The sequence below is a fragment of the Lichenostomus cassidix genome, chromosome 3 (genome assembly GCF_008360975.1).
Source record: "Lichenostomus cassidix isolate B80296 chromosome 3, HeHo_3.0, whole genome shotgun sequence".
Taxonomy (NCBI): Eukaryota; Metazoa; Chordata; class Aves; order Passeriformes; family Meliphagidae; genus Lichenostomus; species Lichenostomus cassidix.
In genome coordinates, this window is record NC_139483.1 from 11,255,207 (window position 1) to 11,272,314 (window position 17,108).

The 17,108-nt window shown below is 47.5% G+C and overlaps 1 protein-coding gene across 2 annotated transcripts in view; it reads right to left on the reverse strand.

Moving 5' to 3' along the window:
• LOC146439060 (phosphofurin acidic cluster sorting protein 2-like) overlaps positions 1–17,108 on the reverse strand; it is a 55,474-nt gene that overhangs the window by 8,867 nt on the left and 29,499 nt on the right. For both annotated transcript variants that reach the window (XM_085054479.1, XM_085054478.1), the window contains exons 2-9: positions 11,386–11,473; positions 6,259–6,348; positions 5,811–5,936; positions 5,458–5,620; positions 5,215–5,306; positions 3,162–3,242; positions 2,304–2,363; positions 1,551–1,702 (exon numbers count right to left, since the gene is read on the reverse strand). In XM_085054479.1, the coding sequence (XP_084910605.1) occupies positions 1,551–1,702; positions 2,304–2,363; positions 3,162–3,242; positions 5,215–5,306; positions 5,458–5,620; positions 5,811–5,936; positions 6,259–6,348; positions 11,386–11,473 (852 nt within the window). The remainder of the gene's footprint in view (positions 1–1,550; positions 1,703–2,303; positions 2,364–3,161; positions 3,243–5,214; positions 5,307–5,457; positions 5,621–5,810; positions 5,937–6,258; positions 6,349–11,385; positions 11,474–17,108) is intronic.

Here is a 17,108-nt window from a genome sequence, read left to right on the forward strand (position 1 = left end):
GTGGCTTCCACATCTCCTTAGAAAAATACAGTCCCAGTAATGTGAATTCCAGGAATACACACACACTCAGCACTGCCAGAGACTGAGGCACTAGAGACCAAACCAAGCCAGGGACACTTTGTGAACAGGATGAAGAACAGCTCAGAGCCCAGTATGCTGTCCTTCCAGAAATAGCACCAAACACACCAGGAGACTGTAATGGCAGGTACCAGCACAAACTCTGGAATGCTGCTCCAGTGACCAGATGTTCACAAGTAGGCACTTGCAGAACCAGGGTGGGGGTCTTACATTTAAATACTCTCTACAGACTTCTCTTACAGTTTCACATAGCTTATATGCATAAACCTTTACCTGACCACATAAAGACCTTTCTTTTTCTCTCACAGCACCTTTGTCTCCTTTGATGAGAGACCATGTGAAACTCCTTTTGGAGTCCAAGTAGACCGCTTAAGCAGCTTGCCCATGTGCCTACTGTCTCCTTCACAATGATTTGAGGGTTTGTGGAAAACCCGACTTCTGTCATGTTTCTGTTTTTTCCCAAGTGGCCCATGGGTTCCAGAATCCAGCAGATTTAATTTCAAACAGATTGCCTATGGCAAACCATCCCTACTACTCCTGCTAAGTACCTTCAGCAGGGATACCAGCTATTCCAAATAGTAGTTTTAATATATATATACATATACATATATATACATATATATACATATATATATATACATATATATATACACACACATATATATATATACACATATATCTTTACATGGCAGAGAGGTCAGCACTAGATGATCTTTCAGGTCCCTTCCAACCCAGGCTATCCTACAATTCATTGATTCTCTATATGAAAGCTATAGAAACAACAGTACCAGGGGAGCTTGGTTTGACTACAAGAAACCCAGCGCACTATGACACAGTCAAGTAGAAAGACAATAAAAGACAACTTTTTCACAAAAAGACAGCACAAAAGCACAAGAGCCATGAGCAGAGAGGCCAGGTGAGCACAGATCACATGGGAGCAAAGCCTGGATTCACTGCATGGTCCACCAAAGACCTCTGTGCTGTGTCAGCACTTCTCGGCAGAGCAAGTCACCAGTGCCTGGGGAATGGGGTGAGGAACAGTGCTGATGGTTGCTAGTCACATCTCCACAAAGGGTGGGAACACAGCATGCACATCTCACAAGGACTGGTCCAAGCAGTTACAAAGTGCTTAAAAGACAGGCATCATTCAGTGTGGAGAGCCCAGAGAACACCAGGATTGTCGGCAGAAAATTATGCGAGCTGGGAGCAGCCAGGACTTAGATCAAACAGCACTCTTCCAGCAGATCAGTGTCAGATGCTGGGCTGGCAGAAGAATAAATGAGACTATATGTGATGGAAGCCAGATTTAATGGGCAGTTTTGAGTGAGGAGCCGGGGTGCCAATAGAAGGTGGCAATGGGAGCAGAGACAAGACAATGCCTGCATTAGCCCAAGCAACAGAAAGGTGTCGGAGAGCATTTCTCCAGGTCCCATAGACTGTGCTGTTGGCCAGAGACTCTCTGCAACCCTTACCTCAGGGTGGGCTTGGGTGTGCTGTGCACACTCTCATTGTCCTCAATCTCTGGGCCGCTGTCACTGTTGTTGCACTCTTCCAGGCTGTCATAGAGCAAGCCCAAGTCTTCTTCTGCCTCCTGAGTCTGATCTACGGGGTCAGAGTCCAGGACCTGTGGGACCAAGCCCAGAGAGCAGTGAAGAGATATGGAGTTACTTGCAACAGGCATGTACAAGCTGCCTGTCAGTCCTGAAGCACACCATGGCACTGTTCCCATGTCAGGGAGACAAATCCAGGCTGGGGAAGAATCCAGTGACATTGTCCTTGGGCCAGGAGCATGACATCCAAAGAAGTCACAGAAACCCATCATACTTATTGGCAGTTAAGACACCTGGGAGGACCTTCACTGGCTGTGCTGTACACTTAGCCTGTCAGCTAAGACAAGCTATCCACAGGCTGATGTTAGCCTGCTGTCAGTCATGGACAGGATTGTCCCTCCAATGCCAGCTCCTGGTGCAGAGCCAGTGTGTGACAGTACTCTTCTTCCCTGGGCACCTCTCCCCAAGAGGAAGGTGCTTTTTGATTTGAGCACATGGCTCAGAGCTGCCTTCTTGAGGCAGAAGGCTTTGGAAAAGCCAAGGCCTAGTCTCTGGTGGGTCTCACACCACCTTTGGCACATCATGAGCCTTGTGTGCATGAGTGGGAACCTGCACTCTGACACCTATACATCTGCAGGAGACACTGCCAGATGGAGCAGACCTACTGCTTCTTACCTCTTCTGTCACTTTAAACCTCTTCAACAAAGCCACAAATTTCTGCTTGAAGTTTGGTTGCTAAAACAAAAGAAGGGAAGAAAAAAAGATCAGCAAAATTCTGAACGATGTTCCAAGCTGAGTAACATACAGGCTGTGGTTATTCTCTCAAACATGCTTTCAGCTCCCTTCTGGGTCCAGAGGTCCAAGGTCAGCTATGATTGCTCTCTCTCTCTTTAAATTTGCTGCAGGACTTGGACTACATCTGTACTCTACAAGAAGCCACTGTCTGGGCATGAGGGAGGATGCAAGAACTCGTACTTTCTCTGCTACAGGCTGGAAAAGCACTTATCTGTCTATTTATCTGATTTCTCCCCACACCATCTGATTGAGCAATACTGCCTTCAAGCAAGAAAAGATGGGGAACAAACACAGGAAGAAGGTGGCCAGGGATCTGCAGGGCTGAAGTCAACAGGGATGAGAAATTTGGAGAGCAAGGGTCTGGCAGAGCAACTTCTCCATTCTGCAGACATGCAGAAGAGCTGCTAATAGTTCACCTTTCCTTGTGCCTACCTTCCCCTTCCTCAGGAAAGGAAAGGGACCTTGTCACAGGAGCAAATCAAAACTGTGTTGCATACAGATCACCACTGATAAAAAGCCAGGCTGAACACAGTACAGACCATGAACTGTACAGACATGTACAACTCTGAACAACAAGTTAGCTCATTAATAGCAAGAGTTTTGCTCCTTCTCAGAGCCAAGGGCTCTCTTCCCTGCCTTGCACCAGTGCCAGCATGTCCCCAACACCCTTCACTGCCATCAGGGAGGGGAGAAAGAATGGAAGAATCCCTTCCATCATGTTGTAAATGCTAATGTTACTCTGGTCATTGATGTGGTTCGGATCATTTTCCTCCTGGCCTTCTTGGTTTTCCTCAAGTCATCCTCTTCATCAAACAGATCCTGCAGGCAAAAAGTCACAGCACATCAGAACAACTAAGTTCAGGGAGCAGCACCTCCTAAAAGATCCCCTGACCCACATTTGCCCTCCATTTTGAAAAGCTTTGATCCACTCTGCTCCCAAAGTCTTGTTTCTCACTTCTGCTATCTCTCTCTATGGAGCTCCTTCTCTCTCCTTAGTACTGTCCCCCCTCAGACCTTCATTCCCAGCACTTCTGTCCCCAAGCCCCTCCAGAGAGGAATGTATCACCAAGATTAAGAGGAAAGACAGCCTTCTCATGACCTTTGTGTTCTCATGCTCTCCTCTCTCCAGAGTTAGCTCAGAGGGCACAGCACACGAATGACAAAAAGCCATTTATTCCAAGTATTAGCCTTAACAATATGCACAACTCCCAGGGACATGGGCTCCGGATGTATTAATCCAGCATGATGGGACAGGTAATCTGGAGGATCCTTGTGAGAGACTGAAATGTTAATGGTTAATGACTCAAACAAATGGCCATTTGCAAAAGCAGCACGTGCTTTGCTGAAGCCCAGCAAACTGAAGGAGAGGAGGAGAATCTTTGGATGCATGGTGGAGAAACCTCTGATCTGCATAAAAACAGCTTAGGTGCAGAAGGGTGAGCACCCATAACCAGAGGTTGACCACAACAAACCAACCTTAGTTTAGCAACAAGCTGTGTTTTGAGCCAGATAAAGGAAGAGGCCACAAGAAGCAGATCCTGCTAGGTAGGATAATGCTTTTTATCAGGCCAAAATCCTCCCTTACACAACTGGCTCAGGTGTAAAACTTCCTCCCCCATCCCCCCTCCCTTAGGCCTGAGGGTATTCATCCCCTCTGATGGGGCATAACTGGCTCAACTACAGTGAAGTGAGAGAGAACTCTCATGTCTTAGGAGGTGTCAAACTATCAAAGACCCCCAAAGCACCCCCAGACTCATTTCTGAGGCCTTTTACCAGAGGACTGCACTTAATCCAGTGTTGCAACAGAGCCACAATGTTACACTAGACAGTGTAAAACTCCCCACTCCAGGGAAGGTATCTGGGCATTCCTACCTAAACCTAAATGTATATTAACCATTGGACTCCCTGTTTCAGGATCTTCCCCCACCAAGACTGTGACCATCACTTTGACCAAGCAACAGTCAAGTCTGATTCCACATGTGGTGGTATCTTTCCTCTCCACTGTCTACTCTTATCCTTTCTTTACCTCTCTTTCTTTTCCTTATATATTTTGATAAGTGATATCTTTTTATACTCTTGTATTACTATAGGTGATAAAACCAAAATGGCTACATACCTCCTTTCCTTTGCAACCAAGTTGTTCTGAAATAAACCTGCCATATACACATATATTTATAAGCACTGGTCATCCAGTGTTGTTTCACTCTAATCTGCCTCAAGGGATCTATTAACATGAACCTCAGTTACCCCAGATAACAACCCTGAACAGGGGTTTGTCCCTGTGCTTTATCAGCACATTACCACAAGGCTTTCTGTGGCCTCAAGTACAGGCACCAGAGCAAGAGGACAGCAAACAGCAGTGACAAAACTCATCACAGTGCTGGGATGGGTCTGCTACCTCTGACCATTTTCAGACCTAGACAGTACTTCTTCCTAAAATCCCTGTTCGCTCTCAGACAGTGAGGAGTCTCAGACTTGTTATCACAGGGAGAAGGGAGAAAACCATGGTGCAAGGTGGAGGGGGCTCAGCAGGGATCTTCTGCTGCAGATCAGACAGCTCCAAAGACAAATGGGTGAGATCTATGGCTCTCCAAACTCCTTTGCCTCACCGTGGACTTGACAGCAGCCCACAGTTCTTTTTGCTGTCAGGTATTATGGCTTTCTGCCCTCTGAATCAGTGTCAAATGTTTATGAGGGGATGAGAGGCTCAAGGTGATCAAGAACCTCAACCCCTGACTCTTGTCCCTGAAACAGGACCAGGACATAAGGCACCTTGCCAGGCCTCCCTTACCTGACCCTGCACAGCATCATCACTGGCTTCCTGCTCCGAGGAGAAGCTGTCATCCTCTTCTTCAGAGTAGTTATCAATGTCTGGGGAGCGATCTGAAAACAGACAGTGCAAATGCCCCAGCTAAGCATGATGCCTGTCATGGCTCCAGTGAAAGGACTGGCATTGCTGGCAGCACTGGGGGATACACTCCGTTCGTTACCCATGTCCCAGACGTTTGCCTTCAGGCCTGAGCACTAAACACACCTGAAGCTTTGATTTTAGGACCTGAGGGGACGTTCCCATCCTCATGGTCAATGGGCTGACTGGACAAAGAGTAGATGCTGATTTCAGCCACTCGAATGTTCACATCCTTCATGTTGCTGTGGAGGCCCAGAAGTTGCCCACCATCCGTCGGGTGCTGCATGACCTACACAGACAGACAGATAGACAAGATCCCTGACAGGGTGACACAAGGGCAGCTGGCAGCCCACCCCCTCTATATCATAGCCAGCCAGCAAGCCAGAACACTCATAGCAATGAGACCCAGCCCAGTTCCCTGCCCAGTGCTGGCACAGGAAGGTCATGTAGGACTCCCCTTTGTTCCCAGCAACCTATACCTCAGCCATGTTAATGATTCCCACTGCCAGGGTCTTGTAGCCCAGGATGGTGCGGTTCTTATATCTCTTCCTCCGCTGCAGCATGATCTGTAGTTTGTTGCCATCTCTTTTGAGGAAGTGTGGGTACTGGGGAAGGGAAGCACACAGAAGACGGCAGCATGAGGGCAATGACACACAGGCAGAAAACTCTTCCTCAATGCTGATGAGGTGCCCCTCAAAGGCCCCCAGCACCTATCCATCATCCTCCAAATCCCAATGCCCAGCAAAACAATCTCTGGAGCAATGGAGCAGCCGGCCAACAGCAGAAATCTGTTCTGCTATGATGTGGGCTTGGCCAACCACAGGAGGCCTCTCCACAGAGGCTGTGCCTTTCACACTCAGCCCTCAGGTCATGCTTGCTGAAAAATGCCAAGCAAGGGAGCTCAGGGGACCAGGCAACACCAGGTACCTGCAGTGAGAAGGTCAGCTCCAGCTCAGTCTCCATCAGGCCTCCAGGCGGGAGGACGTATTCATTTGACCTCAGGACTCTCTTTGAACCCTAGAACAGACAAACACAGCTGAGCTTGGCCACAGACTCCACTGCATCACACACACAAGTCAATGGTGTTCACAGTCCACGAGGAAAGAGAGAATGCCTTGACTCTGTTGTGTTCCACCATGCAGAGCCACCTTTCACATGCCTATCAACACTTTGCAAAAGCCTGCAGTTGCTGCAGTATCCCCTGAGCTGCCAGAGGCCCCTTCTCCTTGCCCACCTGCCAGGGAGCACTTGCTCTTCACAAGCCTGCTCCGCTTCATCTGGCTTTCTGCACCTGGAGTGCCAGTCCCATGCTGTGGAGGGACACTCCCTAGGGCCACAGGGAGCCATGCAGGGGGAAGGAAAAGGTCCCAACACACTGCCTGGCCAGGAAAGGGACAGAACATGGAGACATCTCTGCCCCCAAGCCGACAGACCTGGTGCAGATCCCTATCTAAGCACAGCTGGCAGGGTGGCTCTGCCAGGACCAAGTCAGGATGTCCAGGAGCACAGGGGCTCCCCTGCTTGCTCAGCTCATGTCTCAGAAAACTCTCCTAGTATTTTCCTCAGGCAACAGTCTTTATCTCTATAACCATATAGAAATGGTTATTACCAAAAGGGCAGTAAGAGAGGCACTTTTATCATATTCTCAATCCAATTCTTTCCTTTACTTCTGTCCTATCTTTACTATCTCTATGTCTTGATTTCTGACAGAGACACTGAATGACTTGGGGGATGAAAAATGCTGTCTGCATGCAGCAGGCTCTCTTGGATGCAGGGTGGCACAACCCACAGATCCTCCCAAAAGCTGTCTGCAATGCTGTTCCCAGAGACCATGCCAGGAGCAAGGCTTTCCTGTGAAAGGCCTTCCTAAAATGGAAGAGAGGAGGTGGAGCTCATCCCCTTCACCATCTGTGAGCCTTCCTGGCCAAGAATGCACTGACCCTTCCTGAACTCTTTGATAACAGATAATAGGCAGTCACAATGACAGTGACCATTTATTTTAGCACATTTACCGTTTGCTCTTTGTTGCAGAGAGATTACCCACCAAAGATTCATTTATTCTTCAAAACACAAATAGAAGTGCAATTACTTTTCTTGAAGATTTCTGGGGAAAGTGCCATGGCAAAGAAAAGGTGAGGATACCCAGGGTGGTATGTCCAGAAGTGAAGGTTTCATAAACATTATTGTCCTTTGCCTTAGCGTCATTTACCACTATGATAGTTACATGCCCAGCCTCAATCCCAGCTGAATCCAGTGAAATGCCAGTGCATATCCATGTGGTATTGCAAGGACTGGGAGAAAGGCTGCTTCATTATCACAGTGCAAGGACAAGGACATAGAAATAGTGAGGACCCTCCATCCTTGGATGAATTCAAACCTCAACTAGACATGGCACTGAGCACCTGATGTAGCTCAGCTGTTCTGCAATTTGAGTAATGTCAGGCAAGACCAATTTCTTAGTAGAACAGTTGAGTACCCCTATGAGTACTACAGAAAAAAGTAATACCAGACTGTTGCAGTGAAAATCACGGATGACAAAGAGTGTCAAGGAAGGGAAAATCAATAGGGACAAGTGGTGGTCACTGATCTTTCCTACCTAAGAACTGAAAACACAGGAGCTTTCACTACAATACACAGGCACATGATGCCCAGGTCTGGTCTGCAAAGTACAGTCCAAAATTTCAGGTATAAATCTGTCCTGATGGGTCTGGTTTATAAGAGGGTTGAGGCTAGAACAGCATACCACACCTGGAAAAGGAGAGAGAACTAACATAAGTACTGCAGACCTGCACTACGCAGACAGCAAAGCACTAACCAGAATTCAAGCTGAAGGTGCATTTTGGGAGAGAACAGCTCATTAATATAATCAACAAATTTAGGGTTTAGCTAGAATTGCTCAGGTAGGATTGAAAAATACTACAAGTGGTTGCAATGAGATAAGAAGCAAAGCATGAGTGAGGCATAAACAGAAAACTCCACACAGTAAGAAAGGCCAAAAAAATCCAAGTTCCTTCAGGGAGCAGGGGTGGGGCAGGAGGCAGACCTGGCAGAGGCAAACGACCTTTTTAACCTGGCTTATTTTGTAGCACACACTCTCACATGCTACATAGTGACTGCCAATATCATCTCTCTACCGCAGTACCAAGGCTTGAACCTGAGTAATGAGCTGTATCCTGCAAGCAGATGCAGGAAGATCTGCATGCACAGCACCTGTCACAGGAGCTGAAAGTTCCGGGAGTGCTGGGGCTTGCTTTCTTCTTTCTTTCTTTGATTGTTTCCTCTATTCATGGCTCAAGGCAGGATGTTTGTGAACTACAGCCTCTCTGCTGAGAGGGAACACTGTGTTTCCTTTCATGCCAAAATTAGTTATGATACCAAGGCAGGTATCTGCAGCTTTATGGAGCTGAGCCAGCATATCCAAATCTCTAAATGCCACACTGAACAACACAGGGAAGGAAATGCTCTATGACATCTCCAGTCTGTTAAAACAAATAATAAGGAATAAAGGTTTAAAAACCACTCAAGTGAATGAGAGCAAATCCCCTTTTTCGGAGTAGTTCAGGCTTTATCTCACTCAAATCCATGGAACATCATATATTCAAGTCACCCCTGGGAAATGGGTACGTTCTGCAGACGCAGAAAGCTCCCTCAGTCCTTTCACAGTGGTATTTTCAGACAAAGGAGCAAGTAACAGCACATGGCACACTTGGAAGCTGTCTTTTAAGACTAGAAAGGCACTGTGAGAAGGAGATCAGATGTTCTAGACAGGCCTACACTGTCCTTTGGGTCACGAACATTTTTTGAGCAGACTGGCTCCAGCACTTGTCTGTTGTCTGGGTGCCAGCCCCATTCAGGCAGGGTCAGAGCTTTGTTTCCATGCAATCTGCCCTTCAGAGCAGCAACTTTCTGACATGCAACTCACTGAACCCAACAGAACTATTACTGAAATGAGAGAAAATATAGCTCTCCTTTCCTCTAGTCCCCAGCTGCCCCCTTGGGAATTTTCAGGTCCTTTATAAATTATATGCATCAGCTGTTTTCATCCAAAAGATGGAATGCTCACTGGGCAGCCTTCAAACAGCTTCTTCCTAGTGTGACTCATCTGTTACCTAGGAGAGGAGCAGGAGGAATGGATCCATCTGAGGCCACTCTGTAGGCATACTGTGCTGAAGCTGCCTACAGCCTCCATCTGCCTTCCAGCAGTCCCAAACCCTGCCAAGGCAGCTCTGGTCAGGCAGGTGGAAGCAGCCTGGCGAGGCACATAAACTCAGCCCACTCCCACAATGAATGCTGATCCACAGGATAATGCAGGCAAAAGCATTCTCCTTCAGTTTTCTTCAGCTTTGTAGGGAGTCTACACCAGCATGCAGCCACAGCTACGTGGCCATGCAGAGAGGAGGTGACCATGTTTAAATTAAGTCCCTGAACGCAGCCTCACTTGCCTGACAGGAAAAGGAGCCCTGCAGTGTGGAGCTCCTGCGGCTTCAAACTGCTGAGGCCTATTAATTTCCTTTGCCATCAGGGTGGAAGATTGGCCTGTGGCAGGGATGGGGGTGGTCTGATTGAAAGAGCTGCAGTCCCACTGTGCAGTCTCTTCCACAGCCCCACATTTGCAGTGTGTAAGGGCTGCAGCTGAGGACATGCACACTCAGCACATGTCAGCCCCAGCATCAGCTCGGCTGCACAGGAACCCAAGGTTCCTCAGTGCAGAGAAGCAGGAGAGAAGTGAGGGACCAGCCCAGCCCTCTCAGTCAGGTAGGACCCACAGCCCCCAGCTGGCTGCCAGCCCCCCAGTCCTGTGCTGCTGTCAACCATGCCCAGCCCTGATTGCTTCTGCATTTCCAGGCGCCAGGCAGCCCTCTGCCGCTCAGGCTGTTTCCTTGCTAAAGCCTGCATCAAAGGGGCACAGGTCTCAGGGGTCCCAGTGCTTTCAGCTCTCCTGAATGACACCACACATGCAGTGATGGAAAAGCCAGCAAAGTGGGACACTGACCAATAGCATGAGGACCACAGCATCCTGAGGATGTTCTCACTCCCTGCCCCAGGTTTCATACATTCTGCTTTCAGTTTCTTCTGTGCAAGTGAATCAGGTCTGCCATGAAGGCGAACTCCAGCCCCCAGAGCTCCACTAATACTGCAGCTTCCAGCATTAATCCAGGATTTAGATTGTAATGTGTGCAGCACAAAGAGCTCTATGGGAGCACAAAGCTGCTGAGCTCCCGACCCACGGTGCTTTCAACGGGATCAGCTGCTTTCGTGCCAGCTGACAAGAACAGAGGAAGGACACCAGCTTCCCTAGCTGGGTCAGGGGAGCTGTGGCCAGGACAGCATACTCAAGATGCATTTTGTTTCCATGCTGTCCCTTGGCAGGTGGAAAGGATGTGGCTGCATCCCCAGCAACCCATCTCTCCACCACCAGCTGCAGAGAGGGTGAAAGGATCGCACATACCAGGATGGTGGCAAATTCCCTGTCCCCTTGGTGATAAAGATCCTCTCCCCTCCCCTCCCCTCTGCCTGGTTCAGAGTAGAAGCACCAGGCCTAGCAGGGATGCACGGAGAAAGGGAAGGCATAGTAGAGGCAAGTGTAAGATCAGACAGGTCACAAATGTCAGCAGAAGTTATGCACAGAGATGTGGATCCCTTGCACCCTTCCCTTCCCCCCCTTCACCCTCCAGGGAATGATCTGGATAGAGGGCACTGCCAGAAACCACCCAGCACTGACCCTCTCTTAAAGGGTAGGGAACAATGGGATGCCAAACTCTGAACAGCAGTTTGAGAGGAGGGCCTTGGCTGAGGCAGGCAGGGAGGCATGACACATTCTGTCCCAGTGCCTAACCAAATTCATTCCTGATACAAACCAGCAGCAGGTAGCTTCCTGCTGTCCCTGGGGCATCATTCCCACCTGCCTGAGAGCCAAAATCTCCGTGAGCATGCTAACTGAGACAGAGGGGTTGGTTGGCATTAGGCAAGGGACATGTAGACCAGCACTTCACAGAGGGCACAAGGATGGGCTTGGCTTGCTGCCATCAGGCAGCAGCAAGGAGAGGAGCCTACCTGAATCTTCACAGCGATAAGCACAGAGCTCAGCTCTTTGTCCAGCTCTTTCAGCACTGTGAGTTTCTTCAGGCGCAGACTGCAGAGCCTGTAAGACAGAGAGAATGGGATACATTCAGGCACCACCATCCCTGGGGCCCTGCCACATGGTACCCGGTGCTCGGAAGGCAGCCTGGATGCTTGGCCCAATCGCAGGCACAGGCTTGGCCTAGGAACGCTGGCATTCACGCGCCACGGAGACAGCCCATCGGGGAAAAAAGGAAAGAAGGAAAATTAACAGAGCTAAAGCAGGCTTAAGGGATTAGCATGCAACAGGAAGTCCAACAGCAGGCCATGTGGTAAAGAGATCCCTTCCCAAGCAGGGCTGCTGCCAGCTCTGCTTAAATCGACCTTGGCCACAGTAGTGTTTATTTATAAACCAAAGCACTTAAATGCACTCTTATGCTGGACTTAGTTAAGGCAAATGTTCCCATGCAGACATCACCACGCAGCTCTTCTCTTGCCCGGTGCCACACAGAGCTGGCTTGGGAAGCAGCCCCACAGGAAGCTTCATACTGCTTCAGCTGCCCTGACAACCTCAAATCCTGGGGACGCAGCATGGTAAGTGGCACTTCCAGGAAAAAGCTAGGAAGGATCCTGAGGCTAAGTGAGAAGAGTCACTTTTGCTGCTCAAAGGATTAATCAGTGCCTGTGAGACAGCCAGCCACTCTCATCTCTTGCCTAGGAGCCTGCAGCAGGACTCCCATGGAGATACTTCCAAGGAATTCTGTGTCAGGGAGCAAAGCCAGATACGGTTTTACCAGCAATAAGAGCATGCTGATGTTCTGCAAGTTACCCTCTGTGCTCCACGGCTGCATTGCTGCAGACTCTGATTTGCAGGACTTCTGTAGATATCAGCATGCTGGACCCGAGATTTAGCCCACCCTTTCTGGATTTGGCTACTACCAAATACCTTTCTGTCTGACACACTGTGCTCTCTGAAAGCCTGCTTTATTTATTTTGAAAGGAAAAGTAACTGCTCTTGCTATGTTGATGTACAGCAGCAGTGTAGAACAGCCCAGAGATAGAATGATAGTGAAAAGGGAAGGACAGCCAGCCAAACCACAGGAAGGACAGTTTTAGGGCTTAGCAAGCACTCACCTCCTACCATGTCCCTGTCCTCCCTTCTAAAATAATTTTAGCTTGTGCAGAAGGTTTCCTGAACTGTGACTGCAACCCTGCTGCTCTGCCCCTCATGTTCTGGTCTCTCCTGCTGGAGACCAGAAGCCAGGAAGCTGTGCGTGCAGGGAAGCTCTGCACACTTGTTTGCCAGATGGCTATATTCTTTCAGCCAAAACCCAGGGCTAAAAACCCCAAGCTCTTGTAGTCTGTACAACCCAGCACTATAATAAGTAGTCCCATCTCTGTCCACCCTTCCCCTCTGAGTCTCTGTTTGTAGGAAGGGAGAAACCTTATCATCTGGGGCAGGTTTCTTCCTCCCCAGAAATACTTGGGCATGTTTAGGAGTGAGCTGTGGGGAGCATGGCCAAAGACAAAGAGGCACCTCTCAGGCAGGGAGGAGGGGACTGAGCGCTCACCAGAAAAATGGGGTACAGCAACTGCACCAGATGTACCAAGAGAAAGCTTGCAAAGAGGCTAAGTTTAGCTTACACCACCACTAACCAGTGCTAAATTTGACCATGCCCAGACAAGCCACGGAGAGAAATGAGGCTTGAACATGTAAGACAAGCACAGTACATCTACTCAAATTTTCCTTACAGCACTAATTTAGTCATGACAATTACTTGCACGGAAAAGTTATCCCTAAAAGATTAAAACCTACATAAGGATATTCAGTCCTAATTGGAGGACATTGAAAGGTTGTAATTCTACCTGGCAGTCGTTCTTGCTGTAGAGACACACTCCTTATCCAAACTAATTCACTCATTAGCTCTTCATGCTCCTCTCTGAGGCAGTACCTGGTGTTTTTTCTAGGGTAAGAATGAATGCATACTGCTCAGCTCTGCCCACTTGGGCAGCTCTTTCATCTCTGATAAGGCACTCAAAAGCTTCTTTCTTCTCTTTCTATCTGTCTCCAGCTTTCAAGATCTATTTTACACAGTGAGAGCCACTGTAGTCTGTCCCTGGTCCTTCCCACACCACGTGCCAGAAGGTGGTTGCCCTCTTCCACCCTCTGCTCTTCCTCCCCTGCAGCACTCAAAAGATACAAGGTACTCAAAGGTATAGCCTGCACCCTGCAGCTCCAACCTTTCTCAAAACAGTGCTTTCTAAAATACGACGACCCTTCCCACAGGGATTAACATGCAAGTTCCAGAGTCTGAGTGTAGCACAAGAGCACACAATTTTTAATCAACTTGGCTGTCCCTGATGATCCTCTTTTGATCTGTTACTTAACCAATCCCTGCATCACCCAGATTTACATCAGTGCTGAGTGTTCAGTGCCAGTACTGGGCAGCAGAGGGTCTCACACTGATGTCTGCAGATCGACAGGATCGATCCACAGTGATCAGATGCTGCTCTGAATATTTCAGCCAAATCCCATAGCAACTACCCCATGGTTTTGTCCAGAACTGATCACAGTGTGATCCCTGCAAATCACTTTTTGGTAGACAAATTATAAATCTGGATTTACTTACTCCTATAATTAAACAGAACAAATAGCAGCTGTTCTTGAGCTACGGAACTACTGCAGGGATTTCCGCTATACTGAGTTGTGGTAAATATGACTGTGAACATTCTGACAGCAACAATGACTGACAGCAACAAGGAAAATGAGCTCCAACAGGAGAGTCTGACAGCCTCCTGGAACCTCAGTACTCCTACACTCCACTATTGCTCGTTTACTGGCGAGAGGTATTCACTGTTCCCTGGTATTATCTTAAAAAAATGCTGCCTTCTTTCCATCACTAAATGATAAATCTGAAGCTTTTGCTCTGAAGTCTGACTGAAACACTTATAACACCTTCACCAAGCTGGCCTGTGAATTCATCTTGAAAAGCAAAGCTTCTATAACATGCATTTTGTGAAATTCAGTGCCAGCAGCAAAGCACTGCCTCCAGTGGTTGTTTGCAAAAGCATCCAACCAAGAGGTCACTGCTGCTCACAGAGGACACACACAGTGGCTTATTTTCCTTAAGGAAGCTTTCCTGTCTGACCATTCAGGACCACAGGCAACTGTACTAATTCTAACAAATTGCTATTTCCTCTCCAGGGAACAGATACTCTTCCCTGCTGATGTGAAGAATGCCCGTTCTTTCCATACCGTTCTTGCTGCATGACACACCCCAAAAACATTCCCAGAGTCCACAGAGATGTTAATTCATTTTTCCTCTTCCCTGGGGTGCTGCATGTGCCAAGGCCACTAATTCTGCTCCCTGTGCACTTATCCTTGCTGAGAGTGTTTCTGCTTCTAATACTTTTACTTGGCTCACCACAGTGTACCAAGTCCATGGCTGTCCTTGCAGGCAGGAGAACAAAGTATCTGCAAAAAGAACTAAATTTGGGTAACATAAGGGGAACATCAGTTAAACCAGTCTGTGGTCTATTTGAAATATGCATCACACAGGTGATGCTCTCCATTAGAGAATCATAGAATTGTTAAGGTTGGAAAAGACCTCTAAGATCATCAAATCCAACTATTAACAAAGCACCACCATATTCACCACTAACCTTGTAAGCCATGTACACAAGTGCTACATTCACTTGTTTTCTGAATACTTCCAGGGATGGTGATTCCACCACTTGATAAAAGAACTTATTCTTTTCCTAATATCCAGTTTAAACCTACTCTGGTGCAACTTGAGGCTGTTTCCTTTTGTTGTGACACTTGCTGTCTGGGAAAACAGACAAACCCTTGCCTCACTATAGCCTCCTTTCACGGGGCTGTAGAGAGTGATAAGGCACCCCTGAGTCTCCTTTTCTCCAAGCCAAACAGCCCCAGCTCCCTTAACCACTCTTCATAAACTTATTCTCTAGAGTCTTCACCAGCTTTGTTGTCCAACTCTGGACACACTCCAGCACCTCAGGGTCTTTTGTGCAGTGAAGCACCCAAAACCGAACCCAGCATTCAAAGTGGAGCTTCAAATCATCAGGCAGAGGTGTGAGGCCTGCTGGCTTCAAGGTGTCACATCCTTTTAAGACAGTATTATCTGCCAGTAAGAGGCTCAGCTCATATCTATGTGCCCATTGTGGCAATAGAGCTTGGATCACACACTGTATTTCCACTGCACATGGAACGTGGACTGCAATAGGATGTCCCAGTATAAAGGGGCAGCTTTCACAATATTGCTGCTGCTGCTGCCAGTGATTTACTACTGGCTGGTCTTCCCAACACAATCGGATTCAAGAATCAAGTTGAATGAAATAATATGCAACTGGTTTGTAGAGTAGTCACAATTTCTGCATTATCACTCCACTGAGCTTATCTTTACTTCAGGTACGTACAGACTGAAGGGGTTTGTATGATCTGGGAGCCCAAGGGAAGGAGTAGACACCATTTTATTGCTTTAAAAACTTGTTCCCTCTCTGGGCCCCATGTGACAAGTTCTGTCTTTTCATTATTGGTTGCTCTGTCAAAGGCGTAGTCAATTCCCCTAACCCAGGAAACTACAGCTGATGAAATCCCACAATTCTGAAAAATGCTCTGAAAATTAAAAATGCTTCTTAATAACCAGACATGGGAGTTTAATTATGGCCTCTATTCTTCCTGGGTCTATCATTCACTATCCCTTCCTCAAAATAAATCCTAAACATTTAAACTTTGATACAGCTGAAGTTTGGCTAGAGCTGCACTGCATCCACTTTTTTTGCAACAGCAATTCATAGATGTATAGGGTCTACTTTACAAGCATTCTCGTCACTGTTTGTCATAGCAAACCATGTACACATTATTCAAGAACCAATTCAGTCAATTTTATGTCTTTATTGCAGTGCAGTGAGTGTCAATTCTCTGCAGATGCGATAGACCTAATCCTCTACCTCCTGGAGACCACAGCAAGAGGACTCTAAAGCATTTTCTTATCTACTTTTTTGTTTCATGTCAATAACAAATAGTAGTTTTTTGCTTTCCTTTTCACTGAAGGGGTAATATAAAGCATTATGCAACGGGACCACAGTTTCCTGCTTGGGCAGTACTCTTTGCATAGTTTCCTCCTTGAAGAAAATAAAAGTGTTCCCCAAGTTAAAATAACTAGCATTGTTTTGAAAAGTAAAAAAGCTTTCTGCTGCTCTGACTGTGCCACTAAACTGGGTCACAGATGATGCCCTCCATTTACAAACGGAACTAATCAAATCTTCTCCACAACAACTACAACAGTCCTCCTTATTCTGGAGGAAGTCTTCAAATATTATTTGTACATTTACCACCCTCTTACCTATGTATAAAAATACGTATGTATAAAAATACGCTTTTAGAAATTTTTTCGTAAGTATACAAAAACATTATTGTAAGCAAGTACTAGTCCACAGAAAATCTCATAGAAATAATAAAGCAGTGTTTCAGCTGATGTGCAACATCTGGAGAATCTGCTCTTGGCGTGGTGCCCACTGCAGCTGGAACAAGCCAGGGGAAAAGCCCAGTGTTGCATCCAGAGTCAGTGCCCAGTGCCACTCTGTGCCCCAGCCTCAGAGCCAGTCCTTATCCCCAAGTTAAGGGTCAAGCCCATGAAATCCTCTCACTGACACTGCTCCAACATGCCAGGCCAATGTGAACACCTGACCTGGGA